General features: G+C 38.0%; 1 protein-coding gene across 3 annotated transcripts in view; it reads left to right on the forward strand.

Annotated features, from left to right (window-relative positions):
• Positions 1–5,177: 5,177 nt before the first annotated feature.
• Positions 5,178–19,618, forward strand: part of ANO5 (anoctamin 5) — a 144,791-nt gene continuing 130,350 nt past the window's right edge. For 2 of the 3 annotated variants that reach the window (XM_051965629.1, XM_051965631.1), the window contains exon 1: positions 5,178–5,449. In XM_051965629.1, the coding sequence (XP_051821589.1) occupies positions 5,392–5,449 (58 nt within the window). In that variant the 5' untranslated portion in view covers positions 5,178–5,391. The remainder of the gene's footprint in view (positions 5,450–19,618) is intronic. The other variant, XM_051965634.1, reaches the window with a different exon arrangement.

The raw sequence follows: 19,618 nt of genomic DNA on the forward strand, positions 1-19,618 counted from the left end.
CTATTTCCTTCAACAGATTGCTCCCTCAATTATCCCCTCTCACTAATCTTCAATCTCTACCAATCCACTGATTCCTTTCTTCTGCTTACAAAAATTTCTTCACCATCTTTTAAAAATCCTTGTTTGAATTAGCCATCCTGATAGATATAATAGGTATAAGTACATCCAAACATCTCCTCATATATATGTATATACATATAATTTTTATTGTGTATAGATATATATTAATATATACACAATTATATTTATATGTATATATTGCACAAGATGTATATAAAACATAATTATTGTGTATGATACACACATAAATATGCACAATATGTGCTAAGTATTTATTTTATGTATATAAATATCTACCTATCTACAACTTATTTTTATATACATACATATCTTGCCTTTTATGGCTAAATTCTTTGAGGAAGCCCTCTAAAATTGGTACATCTCTTTCTCCTCTCACTTTCTTCTAAACCTTCTGAATTTTGACTTCTAACATCATCTATCATTCTGCTGAATGCTCTCTCCAAAGTTATTAGTGACCTCTTAATTGCCAAATCTAATGGCTTTTTCTTAATCTTCGTGTTTCTCTTTGAAACTTTTGATAATTTTGATCACTCTCTTCTGGATACTTTCTCTGCTCAAGGTTGTCATGATATACTCTCTCCTGGTTCTCTTGTTATCTGTCTGACCTTTCATTCCCAATCTCCTTTGCTGAATATTTTTTCAGGTCAAGTTCACTCACCGTGGATGTCAATCAAAGGTCTACTCTAGGCCTTCTCTTTTTCCTTTATATGATTTTCTTTGCTGATCTCATAAGCTTGCATGGATTCAATGATCTTTATGTAGTTGATGTTTAGATCTATTTGTTATTTTATGTATATAAATATCTACCTATCTACAACTTATTTTTATATACATACACATCTTGCCTTTTATGGCTAAATTCTTTGAGGAAGCCATCTAAAATTGGTACATCTCTTTCTCCTCTCACTTTCTTCTAAACCTTCTGAATTTTGACTTCTAACATCATCTATCATTCTGCTGAATGCTCTCTCCAAAGTTATTAGTGACCTCTTTCCTGACTTCTAGTCTTACATCACAAATTACTCATTGGACATCTAGAACTGCGTTTCACATAGATATTTCAAACAACCTGAGCAAAATGGAATTCATTTTATCTTCCCTCCAAAAATATCCCATTTGCCCTCTTCTTCCTATTTTATCAAGGAAACTATCATTCAGAGTCATCAGGACTCACAAACTTGCTGCCATTCTTGACTTTTCACTGGCACCCAAGTCCAATCTGTTCCAAGTTGTATCATTCCTGCCTTTAAAACATCATACACACACACACACACACACACACACATACACACACACACACACACACACACACACACACACACACACACTAGAATTGTAAATTAATTGATTTTTAAAACAAATACTTGCAAGGGCTAATGCTAGGTATCTGGGTGGATGCTTGTATTTTTATAGCCCTTGGATCATATGCCCCAGAAAGTTTGAAAGAATTATCTAAGCAAAGAAGACCATGAAAACATGATGGTGAAGTTTAATTTTTATGTAGCAAACAATGTTATTGTTCAGTTATACTTGACTCTTCCTGATCCCATTTAGGTTTTTTTGGCCAATATAGCTGAGGGGGTTGCTGTGATGTTCTCTTCTTTTAAATATAATATATGATGGTTCTCTGGAGCAGGTTTCTTGGGGAGGTTTCTGAAGGCAGCTTTAGTTTCAGTTCAAAGTAATAATCACTTCAAATGCAGCCAGGAGTTAAAATCCAGTCCTTTATTGTGTCCTTCAAAGTCTTGAGCTTCATCCCCTACCTCCCTCTGAATGTCTCCAGCCAGCACAAATATGGAATATGGAATGACTCTGTCTCCACCTCCGAGAGTGAGCTTCTGTGTCTGGCCCTAAGAGCTTCTTGCTTGTATGCTGTACACTGAGTACACACCAATCATTATATCATTGAGAAACCATTATTTGTTGTAGGATTAAATCAATTCTAAACTAGATTTAACTATTGTCTCCTCAATTCCACTTAGTACCTTGTTTCAAGTTCTGGCCCATAACATCTCTTTGTAGGATCAGATCAATCATACTGAACCATGCTAAATTGGATAATTATTGTCTCTATCAATTCTAATGACTTAACACTTTGTAAGGATTCCAACAGGTTGCCATTTCCTTCTTCAGCTCAGGGTGAAGTAACTTTTCTAGAGTCACATAGCTAGTGTCAGAGGCCAGATTTGAACTCAGGAAGATGAATCTTCTTGTCTTCAAGACCAGGAGGAATTCTAAGAAGGCATGTGAAGTCTGCCTAGCTTTAGGAAAGGACTAGTGCATAAATCCATATAAATGTATGCATTCATTTATGAAATAAATATAAAATACTTCTGGGAAGGAGGTGACAGAAGTTGCTGTGAGCAGTAAAGATTTTATGTACAAGGAACAACTGAATTGATGCTTGAAGGAGAGTAGTGATTCTAAAAGGTAGGGGTGAGGAATGATTGCAATCCAGTCATTTTCCCAAATCCCCTGTTGCTAAAAAGAAAAGTTTTATTTAAATAAAACCTGTGTCAAGGTCAGACTCAGTTGGAAGTAGAACCAGAAGTTTGGTTATTAACTGTTCATTGTGGCTTTTGCTGCTATGATTTGGATAAAAATATCAATAACTGGTATATGAAAGAGAATTTAAAGATCTAATAATAACTTGCCATTCAGGCTTACAAATTGCATCACCTACATTGTCTTATTTGATGATGAATGTATTTGAAGACAAGGAAACTTACGCAGTTATCAGTTGGATATGCTCACATTTTTTGTAGGTCTCAGGAATAGGAAATTAAATCCATGTCTCCACTGATGTCAACCAAACCAAGAGCTCTTTTCAATATATTTGCCATTCCAAGAAGGAATAGTGAGTTTTTGTAATAGGTTGCCCATAGAGCAAGAAGGGCTAGAAAGACCCAAAGATGACTGATTTTCTAACGTAGGAAGATATAATGGTAGCACTATTGCCAATTATAAAAGCAAAGACACAGCAACCACCTAAGAAGGAAATAAATCATTTACTGTATTACAGTTTGGATGGCTAGAGTAGTATGAATATTGGCCTGAAGAAATCAAGCTACATCCAGCTCCATTCCAAATCTGATTTAAGTTCTGACCATGGAGCCAGAAGGCAGACAGACTAGAAGTCAGGGATCCTCAGCCTAGAGTCTGTGGACTTGGCTCTTTAAAAAAAAAAAAAAATCTGATAATTGTATTCCATTAAAATGTGTTTTTTCTACTTATCTTATTCAATTATCCCTTATCCATTTTAGGGGCATAGCATCCCTATAATCTGGAAAAATCCACTTTTTTTTTTTTTTTGGTTCTCCTATCTTACTAGAGAAGTCTTATTTTTCCCCTTTTTTCTTTTAAAGGGATATTTATAATATCTTACTGTAAAATTTAGGTTAAGTATTTGTTCATAGGATATATATAGGTCAATGTTAAGTAAAAATACTCTCTGTATCTGCTGGCCTTTTCATGTTGTCTGTACCTTTTACAAAATTCCCCCCTCCAAAATTCCCATTTAAATTCTCATATAGATCCACAATATTTCAAAATTGATAAGGAAAATCTTGATGTAGAAGGGATAATTGTATATTTCATTTTATGTAAATACATTAATCTGAGGAAGTATACATTAGCTTCATCAGACTGTTGAAGAAGTCCATGTTATTAAAAAAACAAAAAGTAGATGCTGTCTCAGGTTCCTCTTCAGTCTTCAGAACTAGCCTGGAACTTCTGGAATAACTTAATTCTAACTAGATTATGAAATGTATCTATTGGATAAAGAAGGTGAAATACTAGGCAAAAAAGTAGCCCTACAATTCAATATAACCATTTGAAGATACATTTTAAAGTAAAAACATCGGTCAGAAGCAACCAAGCCAGAGTGAGAATTACCAGTATCAACCACTAACTCCTAGGTTTTACAAGGCCCTAAACACCTTTCTTATGGGACTTGGAGGTCTAGAGGATAAAAGAAAGGAAATCAAATCTGCTAGGTCCTAAAGAAAGGACTATGTAGATTCACAATCAGAGAATCTGGATTCTAATTTTACTTTTACTATAACTACTACATAATCCCACGGGTTCTTTACTACTTTTAATCTATAATGAAAGAAAATGAAGAGATGAAAGTAAGAAGTAGCTCAATAAAGTAGGAGATGGAGGGGGAGACAAAATCTATGTTTGGAGATAGACTCCCACTACCATTGGATTCTCCCCCAAGGTTACTAGTGACCTAACTCAAGTTCACAAACTTTGAGCAAATTCCTTAAACTCTTCCTCTGTGACATCACCTGTAAAAGGGAGATTGAGAGCATCTAACTCCCAAAGTTGTTGCCAGGGCAAAATGAGATAATATTTGTAATGATTTTTGAGTTATTTTTATTCTATTATTATTACATCCTTGCGTTGCTCACTGATGGCTTTTTAATAAATCATAGGATTATAGATCTTGAGTTGAAAGAGAGGCCTTTTAGTACAATCCTCTCTTTTTATAAATAGGGAAACTGAGACACAGGGAAGGACAACAAGAGGCTAGATAGGTTTGTTTCTACTGTAAGTGCAAGAAAAAGGCTGACTGAGCTGTGCCTTGAGAAGAGAAGACCTGAGCCAAATTCACCCTCAGAAATCAATTTTTCCACTTTGGGCAAGTCATTTAAATGGTCTGCCTCAGTTTCTTCACTTATTTCACAAAGCTGTTGGAAGCTTCAAATAAGTTAATATTTTTAAAAGAGCTTAATCTAGTGTCTGGCATATAGTAGGCGCTAAATAAAAGCTATTAAAAAAAATTCTTCTGGACGAATGCCATACACAGTTTACTCCCCAGAGAGTGAAAGATCGCTGCTGTTGCTCTCTCCTCTGGATCTTTACAACCAGCCCGTAGCTAAGCGCGACCCGCCACTCGGCACCCAAAGCTCCCCTCCACACCCACGCCCACGCCCACGCCCCTTCCTCCCAAGGGCAGTATATGGTCGGGCTGCCCTTTAAGGGGCGGGCTTTTCTTCTCCAACACAAAGTAACTTGATTGGAGTGAGCCTACCTCGGACTTGCAGAGGCCTCGGTGGAGCCTGAGTGGGAAGGGGGGAGGGGAGGAGGGAAGGAGGGGAGAAGGGAGGGGATCCCCGAAGCCGAATAAAGGCGGAGGAGGGAGGAGAGGAAGGGAGGAGGAGACCAGCCGGAGGAAGGAGGCGGTGCCCTCCTCCTGCTCTCATCCCCAGCCCAGTCTCTGCTCTTTTCTGAAACTTTCCCGTGCGTCTGCTGGGGCTGCCGCTCCAGCCGCCGGGCGGGCCCCAAGGCGGCCGTCGCGGAGCCATGAACAGGCTGGCCAAGCGCGGGAGCGAGACTCTCATTGAGATGGTGGCCACAGATGGTAGGTTCCTCTTCCCTGGGGGTAAGGGGACTGCTAGCAGGATGGGCGCGAGGGTGGGGTCCCAGCCCAGCCCATCCGATCTGGTGAACTGGTTGCTCCAATCTGGCTGTTGCCCCAGCCCTGAGCTCAGATCCCCAGAGGCGCGGGGACCACTGTAGGCAGGCTAGCATCGGGCGGTCCGGGCGGGGACGCGGCGGCCCGGGGCCTTCCTGCTAGTGTTCCTTAGCGCTGCCAGTTGAGCGAACCCTGGTTTCTCTCTCTCTTGGCTGCGGCGTCCGCAGCTGCTGCCCGGGCCCCCACGTGGGGCCGCTCTGGGCCTGGATAGGAAAAGACGGTAGGGGTTTGGGACTGAGCGCACGGGTCGGGCCGGGGTCGCTTAGCGCAGGGAGGACCCGGGCTGAACGAGTCTATTCGAGTCCAAGAACGCGTCCTCCCGAGCTCCTTTCTGGCCGGGGGCGAGCAGCGGCCCCCTTTCTGTGCTCCGGCCTGCGCCCCTCAGGAATGCTCAGGGAGAGGCGCTTGTACACCCCCTTCTCCGTGATCCCAACCCTGCCCTGAAACTGGGGCAGCCTCGCGGCCATCCTTGACCCTGCGGTTTTGGGGCTGCCTCATTGATGGGGGTGGAGGGTGGGGTGGGGCCAGGAGGCCTCCCCCTTCGAGCGGCGCTGAGTAATGGAGACAGCAGGCGGCCGGATGGGCGGGGGTGAAGGGGGAGCCGAGCACCGCCTGGAGGGGTGGGAGACCCAGCTCTGTGTACCTGTGCCAGGCTGGGAGAGTCAACACTGTGGGGGGTAGAACTGAACACGGGGGCACCATACACATTTTCCGGGCGGTGGCTATTGTAAAACCTCCTGCTTCAGGAAAGGATGTGACCCTGATGTTGACTCCAGGAAGATGCCCTAAAGAGTCCTGGGGTCAGGAGGAGGTGGGCATGGCAGCCAGTTCACTGGAGGTGGACCACCTCAATTCTATTGCTTCCTTCCCACCTCACTTAAGAATGGGAGTGAGGGAATCACACTGGTATGGGACATGTGGATTGTCTGTCTCCAGTACCATAAACAAAAGTTGTACCCTTGATTGTCTTTCCTTGTCGGGATCACTGTATTTCCTAACTAATACACTTTGGCGCGTTTTGACTTTGCCCTTTAATTCTTCATGGGCATATTCGATCCTTTTAAGGCCTTTTCCTAATCCAGTTTTCTTTTGCCCTACTGTACATGTTTTCCAAAAAAGATATAGCTGGTGATTTAGTAGGTGATTAATTATCGAATATAGCTTTGGGATGAACTCTTCAGAACCACAGTGTCCTCCTTAAAGAAGCTCATTGAATGCTTTGTGTAGTCCTGAAATATTTTCAGAAGCTTTCAAAGAAGGCCTGGTATCTCTTAGAACTTAAAGGGAATTGGGAAGCCATCTAGTCAAGGAGCACCTAATTTCATGTCTGAGAATATATAAGTTCAAATTCCAGTCTGCAACTTCCTCCTTTTGTGAGCTTGGGTAAATCATTTAATCCCCATGGGACCTCAGTTTCCATACCTGGACAGTGGCCTCTAAAGTCCCTTCTCTTTACTTGCAGAGAAATCCCCTTTAATAAGAGCTGTGCCATAGAGCTCAGATTTTTCTTTTTAAGATCTTTTTTATTTTGTAATATACAAAATAAAATCATCCAGCCTTCACTTGAAGACCTTTTATTGAGGGAAAACCCCAAACTGTCAAGGTAGCTTATTTCAATGTTAAGGAGATTTTCCTTACATCAAGTCCAAATCTCATCAATATCCTCTGCTCCTCTGATTAGATCTTTGCACTGAAAGTCACAACTATGAACTTCAAAATCAATATATAAGGACAGGGCTCAGCACTGATTGTGTTGCTTATGGACTTATTGGGACTTCGCCATCATTCCCAAGAACTGAGGGCAGATTTGAACTCAGGTCCTCCCAACTTTGGGACTAGTTCTCTATCCACTGTACCATCTATCTGTATTCTTCCTCTTTCCCCCATCTTAACATTCTACACTCCTTCAGAACAGGGGCTGTCTTTCTTTGTATTTGTATCCTAGCTCTAGTCATATAGTGGGTGCTTAATAAATGCTTATTGGCTGTCTAAATCATAAATCTACTTCCCCACAAGTTCTTCCCATTTCTGCTCTTTGGGACTAAGCAATATGTCCAATTCCCTCTTCCTCATTACACAATAGCCCTTTAAATACTTCATCTGCCATCTTCTCTATCATGGAGACTTCTCTAGGATAAATGTGTCATTTCTTTCAATGGATACCAATACATGTACACAGACATACATATACACACATGCATGTGTATTTATATTTTATGTGTATATGTACACATCATGGTAAGGCATATGTATCTACATGAGTAAATACACATGTGCATGTGTGCATGTATAAGTATATATATATGCGTACATTCACAGATATAATTTCTAGTACTCTGGTAATCCTGGCTCCTCTCCTGTAAAAGCTCCAGTCTGTTGACTTCTGAAAATGGGATGGTCAGAACTGAACACAATATTCCAGATAGGATCCCAAGAGGGTGGAGTGCAGGGTCTGGTTTTGTTTCTCTTCAAAGCACAGGGACAAAGTTGTCCCTCAAACATGATAGTATAGTATTTCTTCCACTTAGTAAAAATCCGATGAGTTAAGAAATACAATAACAATAATAATTATAATGGAATGTTAACTTAAAGGGGGGGCACCAGATAAAGATAAATTTAAGTGATAGCATTGTAATCTGAGCTTTTGACTTTTCTATAAATCCTAACTGCTTAAATAAAGTGTGTGGCTATCCTTATGCAGTAGAGTATGGGTCCAGTGCTTTTTAGAATAGGAATGAGGAAGCCAAATTAGGAATCAGTTCTTGGAACATTCTTCTTGATAGAGAAATGGCTTTCTCTCCTGTTGATTATTACATTTTTTTTTTCCTGTGGCTGCAGTGGTCCCAAAGTTCTGACTAACTGGATTAGATTGATATTTTTTTCTTTTTTCCTTCTTTAAAATAATTTTCTGTGATTCAGTATAATCAACTTACCTGAAGAGATAGGAGGAGCTAAAAGTTCTGGTGCTCATATTGTCTAGCTCCTGGACTTTATGCATAATGAACAGTTAATTCTTTGAGATGGGAGGAGGGGAAAAGAAAAAAGCTTTTGTGAAACACTTACTATGTGCCAGGCACTGTGCTAAGCACTTTTGAAATACTAACTTATTTTTGATCCTTAGAACAACCTGGTAATATAACTGCTGTTCTTCCTCCCATTTTATACTTGGGGAAATCTAGATACATATAGAATTTAAGGAATTTGTGCAGATTTCAACTCAGATCTTCCTGATTCCAGCGCTGGTGCTCTTTCCATGGCATCACATAGATTGATCTGTCTTTATCACCCAATTATGGGCCTCCTGTCCATCTAAAGTGTCATTTTGACCTAGATCTGCTTTTACTTATTAGGACTGGTGAGATTGTATTCAAAACTTCATCTTTAATTTTCATCTTTGTGGATTGAAGTCAATTTGCTCCTCAGCATGCTTTCTGAAAACTCTTCTGCGATGGTTTTAGCACACCTCTTTCTTGCCCATGTTATCTGTACAGTGCTGTCTTTGCCATCAGCATTCCCATTTTTGCCTAAATCTCCACTTTTGTTATTTGGAGTGGGAGAGAATAGAGCAGATGAGTTGTACAGTGAACCTTAGAGGCTGATGAATCTAATGTGTTTTAGGGGGAGGAGAAAAGAAGAACAATGACCTCTGTCCCTATTCTTCCTCCTTACTTGTTCAGGGCCACAGATCATAAGAAGGTGTGAGGGATTTGAGGGGAAGGGGGTGGAGAAGAAAAAAGAAAAGTAATAAAAACAACAGCTGTGGTTAATGAACAGGCAAACTATAATAACACTAGGCATTGTGTTATACAATTGAGTTGAAGTCTTCAGAGCATGTCACAGAGACACAGAATCTTAGATATAGAAGAAACCTCAGAGACCCATCTAATCTAATGGTTAGTTATACAAGAATCACTTCTACATCTCTCACAAGAGGCTACCCATGCTTTGCTTAGATTGTCAGTGAGATGAACTTGCTATCTCCTATGCGGGTCAAATCTCTCTGGAATGACACTAATCAGGTCAGGTGTTTTGATTTGTTTTGTTTTCTCCTTAACATCAAATCTAAATTCTTTTTGCCTCTACTTATGTCTTATAAACACAAGCAGAACATTCATGTAGCTGCTAACAAAGATCATAAAAGAAGCAGCAGGTGCAATTAAAAGAGAGCTACATTGGGAATCAGAGGATCTGGTTCTAATTCTAGATCTGCTATCAACAGCTAAGTGATCTTTTGGACAAGTCACTGCTTATTGTTGCATTGGGATTTTTGTTCTTCTGTACTTTAATTTTTCTGCCAGTACTACTGTGTGTGTGTTGAGGGAAAAATAGAAAGTTTTTGTTAATTGTTAATCAATTAGTCATGTTTGATTACTCCTGAGAAATGGTTGGCCCCCTTACTGCCTTGGGATAGATCTTTTATTTCCCTGAGCTGGAGGAAATGATTAAATGATTAATCTCTTACTTCCCTGATCTATAGAGTGGTGATAAAAAAAAAAAAAAGTTAAACTTCTGCATAAGTCTCTTGATTGTTCTGGAAGAAGTTCTAAGAGAAGCCAGCCATATCAAATAACTGACCCAGAGCTGTTGTCTTCAAATCTAGTCACCATTGATAGGGTGTGCTGGGCTTACAGTTAGAATGACTGAATTCTTGGTGCATCATCCCATTTTGTGATGATGACTTGTGTAGAAATTAGAATATTTGTGTAGAAAATAAGAAATCTTATATCTTCATTTTTAAAAAAGAGTCTCTGAATGGAGAGCATCAAGAACAACTTGTATTTTAGGGACAAAGAGCTAGAATCAGAAAGAACCTATAGAGTCATCTAGTTCAGACAACAAGCATCTCTTTATGGAGTACCATGCTCAACATTGGGGGTGGGGAGAAGAAAGGGGAGAGGGAATATAAGGAGGAAAAAATGATTTCCTCCCTCAAGGGATTGGGTACAAAGTAAATGCAAAACAAATATAATAGAAATTAAAATACTTAGGAAAGAAGAGGGAAAAGTTGTGGTTAAATTGAGACTTAAGGAAGTGAGGCATTCTGGGGAAGAGCTAAGAAAGAGGAATGTATTCTATGCAAAGGTACAGAGATGGGAAATGGGCTGCTTTGGATGAGAAACTGAGAGAGGAACAACATATTTGCATCATTGAGTATAGAAAAGGCAGTAATGTACAATGAGGTTGGAAAATTTGATTGGAGTTAGCTTGTGAGTGGTTTAAACACCAAAAAAAAATGTATTTTATTTTTAAAGTAGTAGGGAACCATTGAAATTTATTGTGGAAGGGAGTTATGTAGTCAGAATGGTCCTTTAGGAAAAATCACTCTGCTAGTTTCTTGGAAGAGAGATGGGGAGAGTAGGGAAAGACTTGAGGTAGAGAGAGACCAAGTTGGAGGATTTGTAATAGTACAGGAAAGAAGTGATGAAGGCCTAATGTGGGTAACGAGAAGGGGAAAGATGTAAGATGAAGGAAGGAATGGCAAGATTTGACAGTTGTTTGGAAACATTGGGTGAAGGAGAATAAGGAAGTAAGAAGTCAAATCTGAGACCGCAGGCTGATGGTGTCTCCTCAATAGAAATAGGGAACCTTGGATGATGGATAGATTTTTTGGATTAAAATATGAGTTCTGTTTTGGACACATTGGAGCTGAAGTTAAGTTGAGATGTCTATGGTTTATCCAGTTTGACATAACAGTAGACCATTGATGATGTGTGCCTAAGATCAGGAAAGAAACCAGGGCTTGATGTAATTCTGGGTACGTGAAGATGACAATTCAACTGCTGTGGCTGGCGATGTCATCAAGTGATAGAGAAGAAAGGGTTAGACAGAGACTTGGCACATACCCATGGTTGGTAAATTAAGAGAACATGAATAGTTAGTGGTTAAAAAGTTCTGGAATGTTGAAACAGCAATGGAGACTGAGATTGAAGAGCAGATCAAAGATGGGGAAGAACTAGGAAAGTATCATGAAGTCATCTAGTCAAATGCCATCTCAATTTACAAAACGGGAAACTAAGACACAGAGAAATAAAGTGATGGTTTAAAGATAACACTAATAGTAAGTTTCAGGGCCAAGATTTGACCACAAATCCCTACCTTTAAAACCGGGGGGCTTATCTGACCCTATTTGTCTAAGGTCACACAGGTGAATTGCAGCCCAGGTTCTCTGACATCTAATCTGTGCACTTTCTACCTTTTTATGCTAGTCCTGGGTCTGCCACTAGACTCTCTATTTGACTTTGAACAAATTAGCTTCTCATCTGTGAGCCTCACTTTCCCCTGTAGAGTGTTAATTTGTGTAGGTACTTGAGGTTACATTTCTCTGGTAAGTTTGTATATATAGGAATTATCTCTTCCCCCTCCCTATGCCAAAAAAAAAAAAAAAAAGCCTTTCTATAAAATATATCACCACATGTTAAAATCTATTGTTGTCAATTTCAGACTTCTACTTAAAATGGGAAGTAAGATGCTATACTTCGGGGTATCTGCAGATGATCATCTTGTTGATCTTCTACTTGCCTACCATTACTTTAAAGAAAAGTAGTGTATCATAGCATAATGAAATAGAAGGGACTTTATCATAGCATAATGAAATAGAAGGGACTTCTAGTCCATCCTTCTTATTTATAGATAGGGAGACTGAGTCCAGAGATGTGACTTCTCTAAGGCACACAGTCTTAGTGACCGAATCAGGATTTGAACTTGTAAAATAGATCTGAATTTGAAGTCAGAGAATTTGAGTTCAGATTGTGGTCTTTGATTGTATTTTATTTTTAAAGTTTGTGGAAGGAAAGTTTGTCCACACTCTCTGTGGACAAGATATATGTGATCCTCAAAGTATGGATCCTAAGGGATCCACAGGTTAAAACTATTTTCATAATAAGCTATTATTTGCTTATTAAAATTCCCCTCTTTTCCTGCTACATATCTAAATAAGGCTAGACTTTCTTCATGTACTTCAACCATATCAAAAAAGATCAAATGCAAAAGCGGTTATAAAATTTAGCTGTCTTCTATTAAGCTACAACATTAAAGAAGTTTGCAAAATTATATAACACAGTGCAACCCTTCTCATTATTTTTTGTTGTTCTAGAAATAGTTTTCATAAAAATATTATTTTAAATATGTAATGGGTTTATTATTTTTAAAAGATTAATAATTTTCGAAGTGATCCATTTTAATTTTTAATATGGCAAATATTGATAAATGGAGCTCACATAAGCAAATTCTCTTTGTAGTTTTCAGTATTTTTAAAGAGTATAAAGAGGTCCTGAGACCCAAAAGTTTGAGAACTTCTGTACTAGATGGTATAAAAGATTCCCTTCTAACTCAAAAGCTGGAATTTTAGAATTACAATTAAGTTGCATTCACCATATTGCCTTTGGAATGCTTTCACCTGTGTTTTTATTGGAGTTTTCTTATTTAGGTGTGCTAGGGCTTGTTCTACTGAATTAAAAGATAAGAAAATTGGGACTGAGAAATTAGGGAATTTATGTTACCAGTTGAATCATAGAGCGCCTGAGCTAAAAAGAACCTTAGAACTTATGGTTGGGTGGACCTTTAAAGGGTTTTTCTCACAGTAATCCTGTTTTTACAGTGGGGTTCATGAGATTATGTGATTTGTTCAGGATAATACAACTAGTAAGTATCAGAACTAAGTTTGAATGCAGGTCTTTTGAAGCTGTCCAGCACCAGACCAAGCTGCAGTATGTACACACTTGATTTAACCCGCTTGTTAAAAATTAGAAAAGTAATTGTGGAATAACTAACAAATTATGGTATATGATTATGATGGAATACTACCATGCTGTAAGAAAAGATGAACCCATTGAAATTAGAAAAACAGAGATAGACTTGCATGATATTAGGAAGAGTAAAATGAGTATCACCAAAAAAAAAAAAAAAAACCATTGTATATACAGTAACAGCAATATTGTTTTAAGAATTACTTTGAGTGAATGAATCATTTCGAGTATTATAAATATCCAAATTAACTCTAAGGGATGTATGAAAAAAAATGCTATCTACATTCAGAGGAAGAACTGATAAATAGAACTACATATAGAATAATTTTACACATATATTATAAATATACTTATTTGTGTCTAATAGAAGCCATCTCTAGGGTGGAGGGGGGAAGAGAAGAAAAAAGAAATTTACATGATAACTTTATTATATATTTAAAAGGAATAGTAAGTTGTACATAATAAATTTGCAGTTTCTTGTGCAAACATCTTTTTAAAATTATTACTATTCTATGTTATGGAAATGCTTGTTTTATTTCATAAGTTAAAAAATATTTTTTTAAATGAGGAAACTGAGACCCACAGAGATCTGCCTGAAGTGTGACAGCTAGTTAGTGGCAGATTTAGGATTAGAACCCATTCTTCCTGAACTCCATTTCTCTCTCTTCCCCTCCCTAGTCCAGACCTGTGATTACATCACTGTGGGAAACTTCTTGATGTGGAAATTCTCCTCACTCATGTAGAGCTCCAGTTGGCTAAAACATATCCTCTTAGAGTAATCTGGGGAATGTTAAGTAATTTGCTTATGGCTACCAGCAAATGTGTTTTCAAAGGTGGGTCTTGAATCCAGATCTTTTTGATTCTAAGTTTGGACCTCTAATTTTCAGACCACACTGCTTCTTTGTATTCAATCCAATGAAAGTCTAGTGTTGGACCTTAAAAAAAAAAAAAAAAAAAAAAAAAAAAAAAAAAAAAAAGATCAATTTTGCTTCCTTCTCTTGCAATGCGTATTACAGCAACATTTCAAAAATTACAAGATACCTCATCCTGTATTAAAACAATTTAAAACCACACAGGCTACTCTCAGAATTGTTTAGAAACTCCATCTTTGACACACTGACACAATTTGCTTCCAAGTATTTACCAACAGTTCACATTAGTTGTGGATAATAATGAAATATAGCTCCTCAGTTGCTAGGGACATATGACTAAGAAGATATGACCAAAAATGTTGCTTGCAAGGATTTCTGTGGGAGGAATACACCCAAGTTCATTTACAGAATCACAAAAGGAAGAGACCTGAACACAAGAAATCCCTTCTAGGATACAAATTTCAAATTTTAACATTCATTTAAAAAATGAGTTCCAAGTTTTCTTCCTCATTTACTCCACACCCCAAGACAGTAAGTCATTTATTATAGGTTATTTATATGTAGTCCGTGTTACATCTCTCAGTCAAGTCATCAGTTTTCTGTAGAAAAATTTGTAATGAGGGAATATAGGCCCTAGCCATTTTGAAAACAGTTCTAATTGTTGAGATTTTTTTTTTTCTTTAGATCAATGTTGCATTTATAGCAGAAGTAAGTGTCAGAACTCCTCAGTAAGACTTCCAGGTGCTCAGGAACCAGATTAAAATGTAAGTGGGAAATGTTTAACAAAATAAATTAAAATATAATATAACACAAGCAGTATTAATCTGTGTTTTTTTTTAAGTCAGTATGGGTCTATAGAGACTTGGTTCTATTCAAATTTGACAATTCTGCTTGTCCTAGATCATAGATTTGGAAGCAGAAGGCTATCTCACTAATCATCTAGTTCAATCCCCTCATTTTGTGAATGAGGAAAAGAGGCAAAGAAAGTTATAGTCACTCCCATAAAATCACTTAGGGAGTAAGAAGCAAATGTTGCTATTGAATCATTTTCAATCATGTCTTGCTCTTCATGACTCTATTTGGGGTTTTCTTGGCAGAAATACAGGAGTAGTTTGCTATTTCCTTCTGTAACTCATTTTATAGATGAGGAAACTGAGGCACACAGGATTAAGTGACTTTTCTAGAGTCACACAGCAAGTAAATGTCTAAGGACTTATTTGAAGTGAAGATTAATCTTCCTGACTCCAGGTCCAGTGTTCTATCCACTGTACCACCTAGCTTCTCTTAAGTAGCAAAGGCATGATTCAAATTGCAGTGTTCTGACTTTGAATCCAAATTGCTTTCCTGTACTCACAGTTTTATGCCCTTCTCCCTCACCAAGTAGAACAAATCTGATCCCACTTCCACATGATAGTACTTCCCCATTCTTCTCCCAATTTTTCTATCACTAATCTAAATGGTTTCTCTTTTAACTGATTCCTCTATGATCCTAAGATGGTATTCTTCACTTTCCTGATTGCTTTCATCTGGGAATCTTCAGCATATTGATGCTATTTCTAAAATATGGGAATAAGACCTAAACACAAACTGCAGATGGGACATGACTGGAAGTGTGATACCATGGGAGTATCACCTCCTTATTCCTGGGAGTCTTGCCTCTCTCAGTGCAGTGCAGTTCCATTTAGCATTTTTGACTGCTAACTCACAACTGCCTGACTCACATTCAGTTTGGAGCCCACTAAAACCCCCAGGCTCCAGTCATCTAGAATTTGGGCCTTTTTAAAAAATGTTTATCCTGGAATAAGCTTTATTTTTATCCGTCCATAAGAGTTTATTAAACATATTCACAGGATATGTGGTTCACCTAATTCAACTCTCTGAAAGGTCCTAACAGCTTAATGAAACTTTCATGAAAGTGTTTAACTTGGAACTTCACTCCTGTGGTTATTCCTTTGCCCAAGAGTAATGGAATTTGTGTACTTCTGCATTAAAAGTACTTTATAAACTACTATTTATTTCTTGTTGTTGAGTTGTTTAGGTCATATGTGACTCTTCATAACCCATGTGGAGTTTTCTTGACAAAATCATTGGAGGAGTTTCCTATTTTCTTCTCCAGCTCATTTTACAGATGAGGAAACTGAGACAAACAGGGTTGTGTCTTTCCCAGGGTCACATGACAGTAAGTGTCTGAGGTCAAATTTGAATTCAGGAAGATGAGTCTTCCTAAAGACTCCAGACTTGGCATTCTATCCACTGCACCACTGAATGACCCTCGCTTTCTGAATGAAAGACATTCATTCCAGTGTCTGCCTATGTGATGAAAGAAACCAAACCAAAGAGAGCAACCAGTGATGCTATCCGAACTAGAAGGGAGCTTAGCAATTGGCTCTTCATCCCCTTATTTGCTAGATGAAGAAATTAAAGCAAAAAGATCTTTGTATCTGTAAAAGACTAATATTTTTCTAATAAATGTAAAAATGTACAAATTATGTGATAATAGGAAACTTTGGATTTGCTCTTAACTTTTAAAAAGAGCCTTATTAATGAATTTCTTGATGGTAATCCATAGAAATCTTTAAAATGTTAGATCTTCCTAAGCTCAAGAGGAGCCTTCTATACCATACACTCTGCTGCCTTTCAGAAATTATCCCAGAACCATACATTTAGAGCTGAAGGAAAATAAAGGTCATTGAGTTCAGTCCTTTTGTTTTCTACATTAAAAAATGCGAACTGAATTGATTCAGCCAAGAGCTCAGGGGTAAATGGCAGGAACAAAATTTGAGCCCATTTTATTTGATTCCAAATTCATTATTTTTTTCCTTTTTACATGACATTCAATCATTGTTTCCCCCCCCCCCCCCCCCAGATGCTTTCCAACCCCATGTGCCAAAGGCTGGCTTTTGTTTCACCTCACTTCTACTTCTCAGTCCCCAACTTTCTTCAGGTGCCCCTTTTTTTTCCTTTCAGAAGCCTTTCTTAATCCATGGTGAATCAATGTTCTCTCTGTCTTGAAATTATATTGAATAATTTTGTTCTTACGTTGTGTTTGTTTATACCTATGAATATGTGTCTCTCTTCCCCTCACATCCTTGAGCCCTCATCTATACTACAAGCATCTGGAGCACATATTCCTATAATATTTACTTGCATATTGTATTCTCTTAATAAATATTTGTTTAATTGAATTGCAATTTTTTAACTATTGTAATATTGTAGATAATGTAGGTTTCATATTTTTAGCCCCAATTAACTCATGTTATCTGTCTTTTTAGATTAAGTTCAATATTGGAAATATTGAGAATGATGGCAGAACCAGAACCTAATCAATTAAATTAGAGCACAGCATATAAGGGGGCATTTCTTACAATTTTTGTTGAAATATAAATTCAGGGAAAGCTAAGTGGTACAGTGGATAGAGCACTAGGCTTGGAGTTGGGAGGACCTGGGTTTAAATCTGAGTTTTTTTTTTTTTTAATTTAAATTTTTATTATTATTGTAGTTTTTTTTATTTACAAGACATATGCATGGGTAATTTTTCAACATTAACCCTTCCCCTTTCTCTTCCTTCTCCCCATCCCCCTCCCTTAGGTGATAGATAGTCCAATACATATTAAATATGTTAAAGCATATAGTAAATCTGAAATATGTATACATATTTATATAGTTATCTTGCTGCACAAGAAAAATCAAATCTAGCAAGAAAGTAAAAAAAAACTTGAGAAGGAAAACAAAAATGCAAGCAAACAATAATAGAGTAGAAATGCTATGTTATGGTTCACACTCATTTCCCATAGTTCTCTCTCCGAGTGTAGCTGACTCTCTTCAGTACTAAACAATTGGAACTGGTTTGAATCACCTCATTGTTGATGAGAATCGTGTCCATCAAAATTGATCATCATATAGTCTTCTTGTTGCCATGTATAATGATCTCCTGATTCTGCTCATTTCTCTTAGCATCAATTCATGTACATCTCTCCAGGCCTTTCTGAAATCATCCTGCTGATCATTTCTTACAGAACAATAATATTCCATAACATTCATGCACCACACTTTATTCAGCCATTCTCCAATTGATGGGTATCCATTCAGTTTCCAGTTTCTAGCCACTATAAATTTGAGTTTCAGAAACTTCTTTTCTGTGCAATCCTGAGCTGGTCACTTAACCCTGATTGCCTCAACCTCCCTCCCCCCCCAAAAAAAAAAACCCCAAAATATACATGCACAGATGTTTAATGCCAGAAACTTATTCATGTCATGGACAGAGTTTTGTGGCATTGGACACAAAATCCTAGTGGACAATCATAAATGGAGGAACTATTTCTAGACCTTGTGAAGATCTATAATGTTAAGTTCTGGCTTTGGGGTTGGTTGTATTTTGTTTCTGGAATTTCATAAAAAAAAAAAAAAAGGTTTGGGTTGACTTTTGAAATATTGAACTAACAAATCAAAACCGAGCCTTTAAGAATTGACCACCCAGAGACACTCCTTTCCCTTTTTATTTTTAGATAGTGTTATGTGGCAAGCTACACCCCCAAACCCATATTCATTTCAGTGTGATTTGCTGGGCTCACTGAATTTAGTTCTATTAATAGGTTAGATCCCACAGATCCGTTATGTCAGCTGCCACTTTTCACACTGAGATAAAACTACTTAGAAATCACTCTTCTTGCGATAAAGGATTTCAGTCCCCCTTCCTCAAACAAGCCAAAACAGAATATTCTGGCTTCTTGAGCTGGATTTGAAGTCAGGAAACTTGAGTTCAAATGCCAGCACATTTATTTATTTACTTTGCATTTGCCTCAATTGTAAAAAAAAGAGTTACAGTAGGTTGGTGATCTCCAATCTTGTGATCTGGGTAATGTCAGACCTGTTTTATTCCTCTCCCTACTTATTATTTATCCAGATAATAGCCTCCTTTCCCCAGGTGTAGACATCTTACAGTTATTCTAAATGTGGGATAATCCATTTCTCAAGCTTTTTCTATAGTTATACTAATAAAGTAGTAGACAAGGCACTAGCAGAATTTTAGCTACTCACAGGAGCTATATATGAAAACCATAACTTCGCCCATTGTTTACAATGAACAAAAGGTTCCTTTTTTGAAAAATGAAGATGGCTGGGGGGGTGGGGGGTGGGGGGGAACGACAGCTAGGTGACGCAGTGGATAGAGCACCAGTCCTGAGGTCAGGGGAACCTGAGTTCAAATCTGACCTCAGACACTTAACACTTCCCAGCTATGTGACTCTGGCAATGAAGATGGCCAACAGTTAGGATTTTAGTCGCCCTATCTTCTTAAAACCTCTGTCTTCTATTTCTCATCCTCTACACTTCCCAACATGCAAGGGTTTAAAACAAATATAAGGTGTTCCAAAATTTTAGTGCTTTGATAGTTTAAATGTTAGGGTTAGCTTAAATATTTGGGTTAATTTCCAAAGGTC

Source organism: Antechinus flavipes, chromosome 6 (assembly GCF_016432865.1).
Source record: "Antechinus flavipes isolate AdamAnt ecotype Samford, QLD, Australia chromosome 6, AdamAnt_v2, whole genome shotgun sequence".
In the NCBI taxonomy this organism is placed as follows: Eukaryota; Metazoa; Chordata; class Mammalia; order Dasyuromorphia; family Dasyuridae; genus Antechinus; species Antechinus flavipes.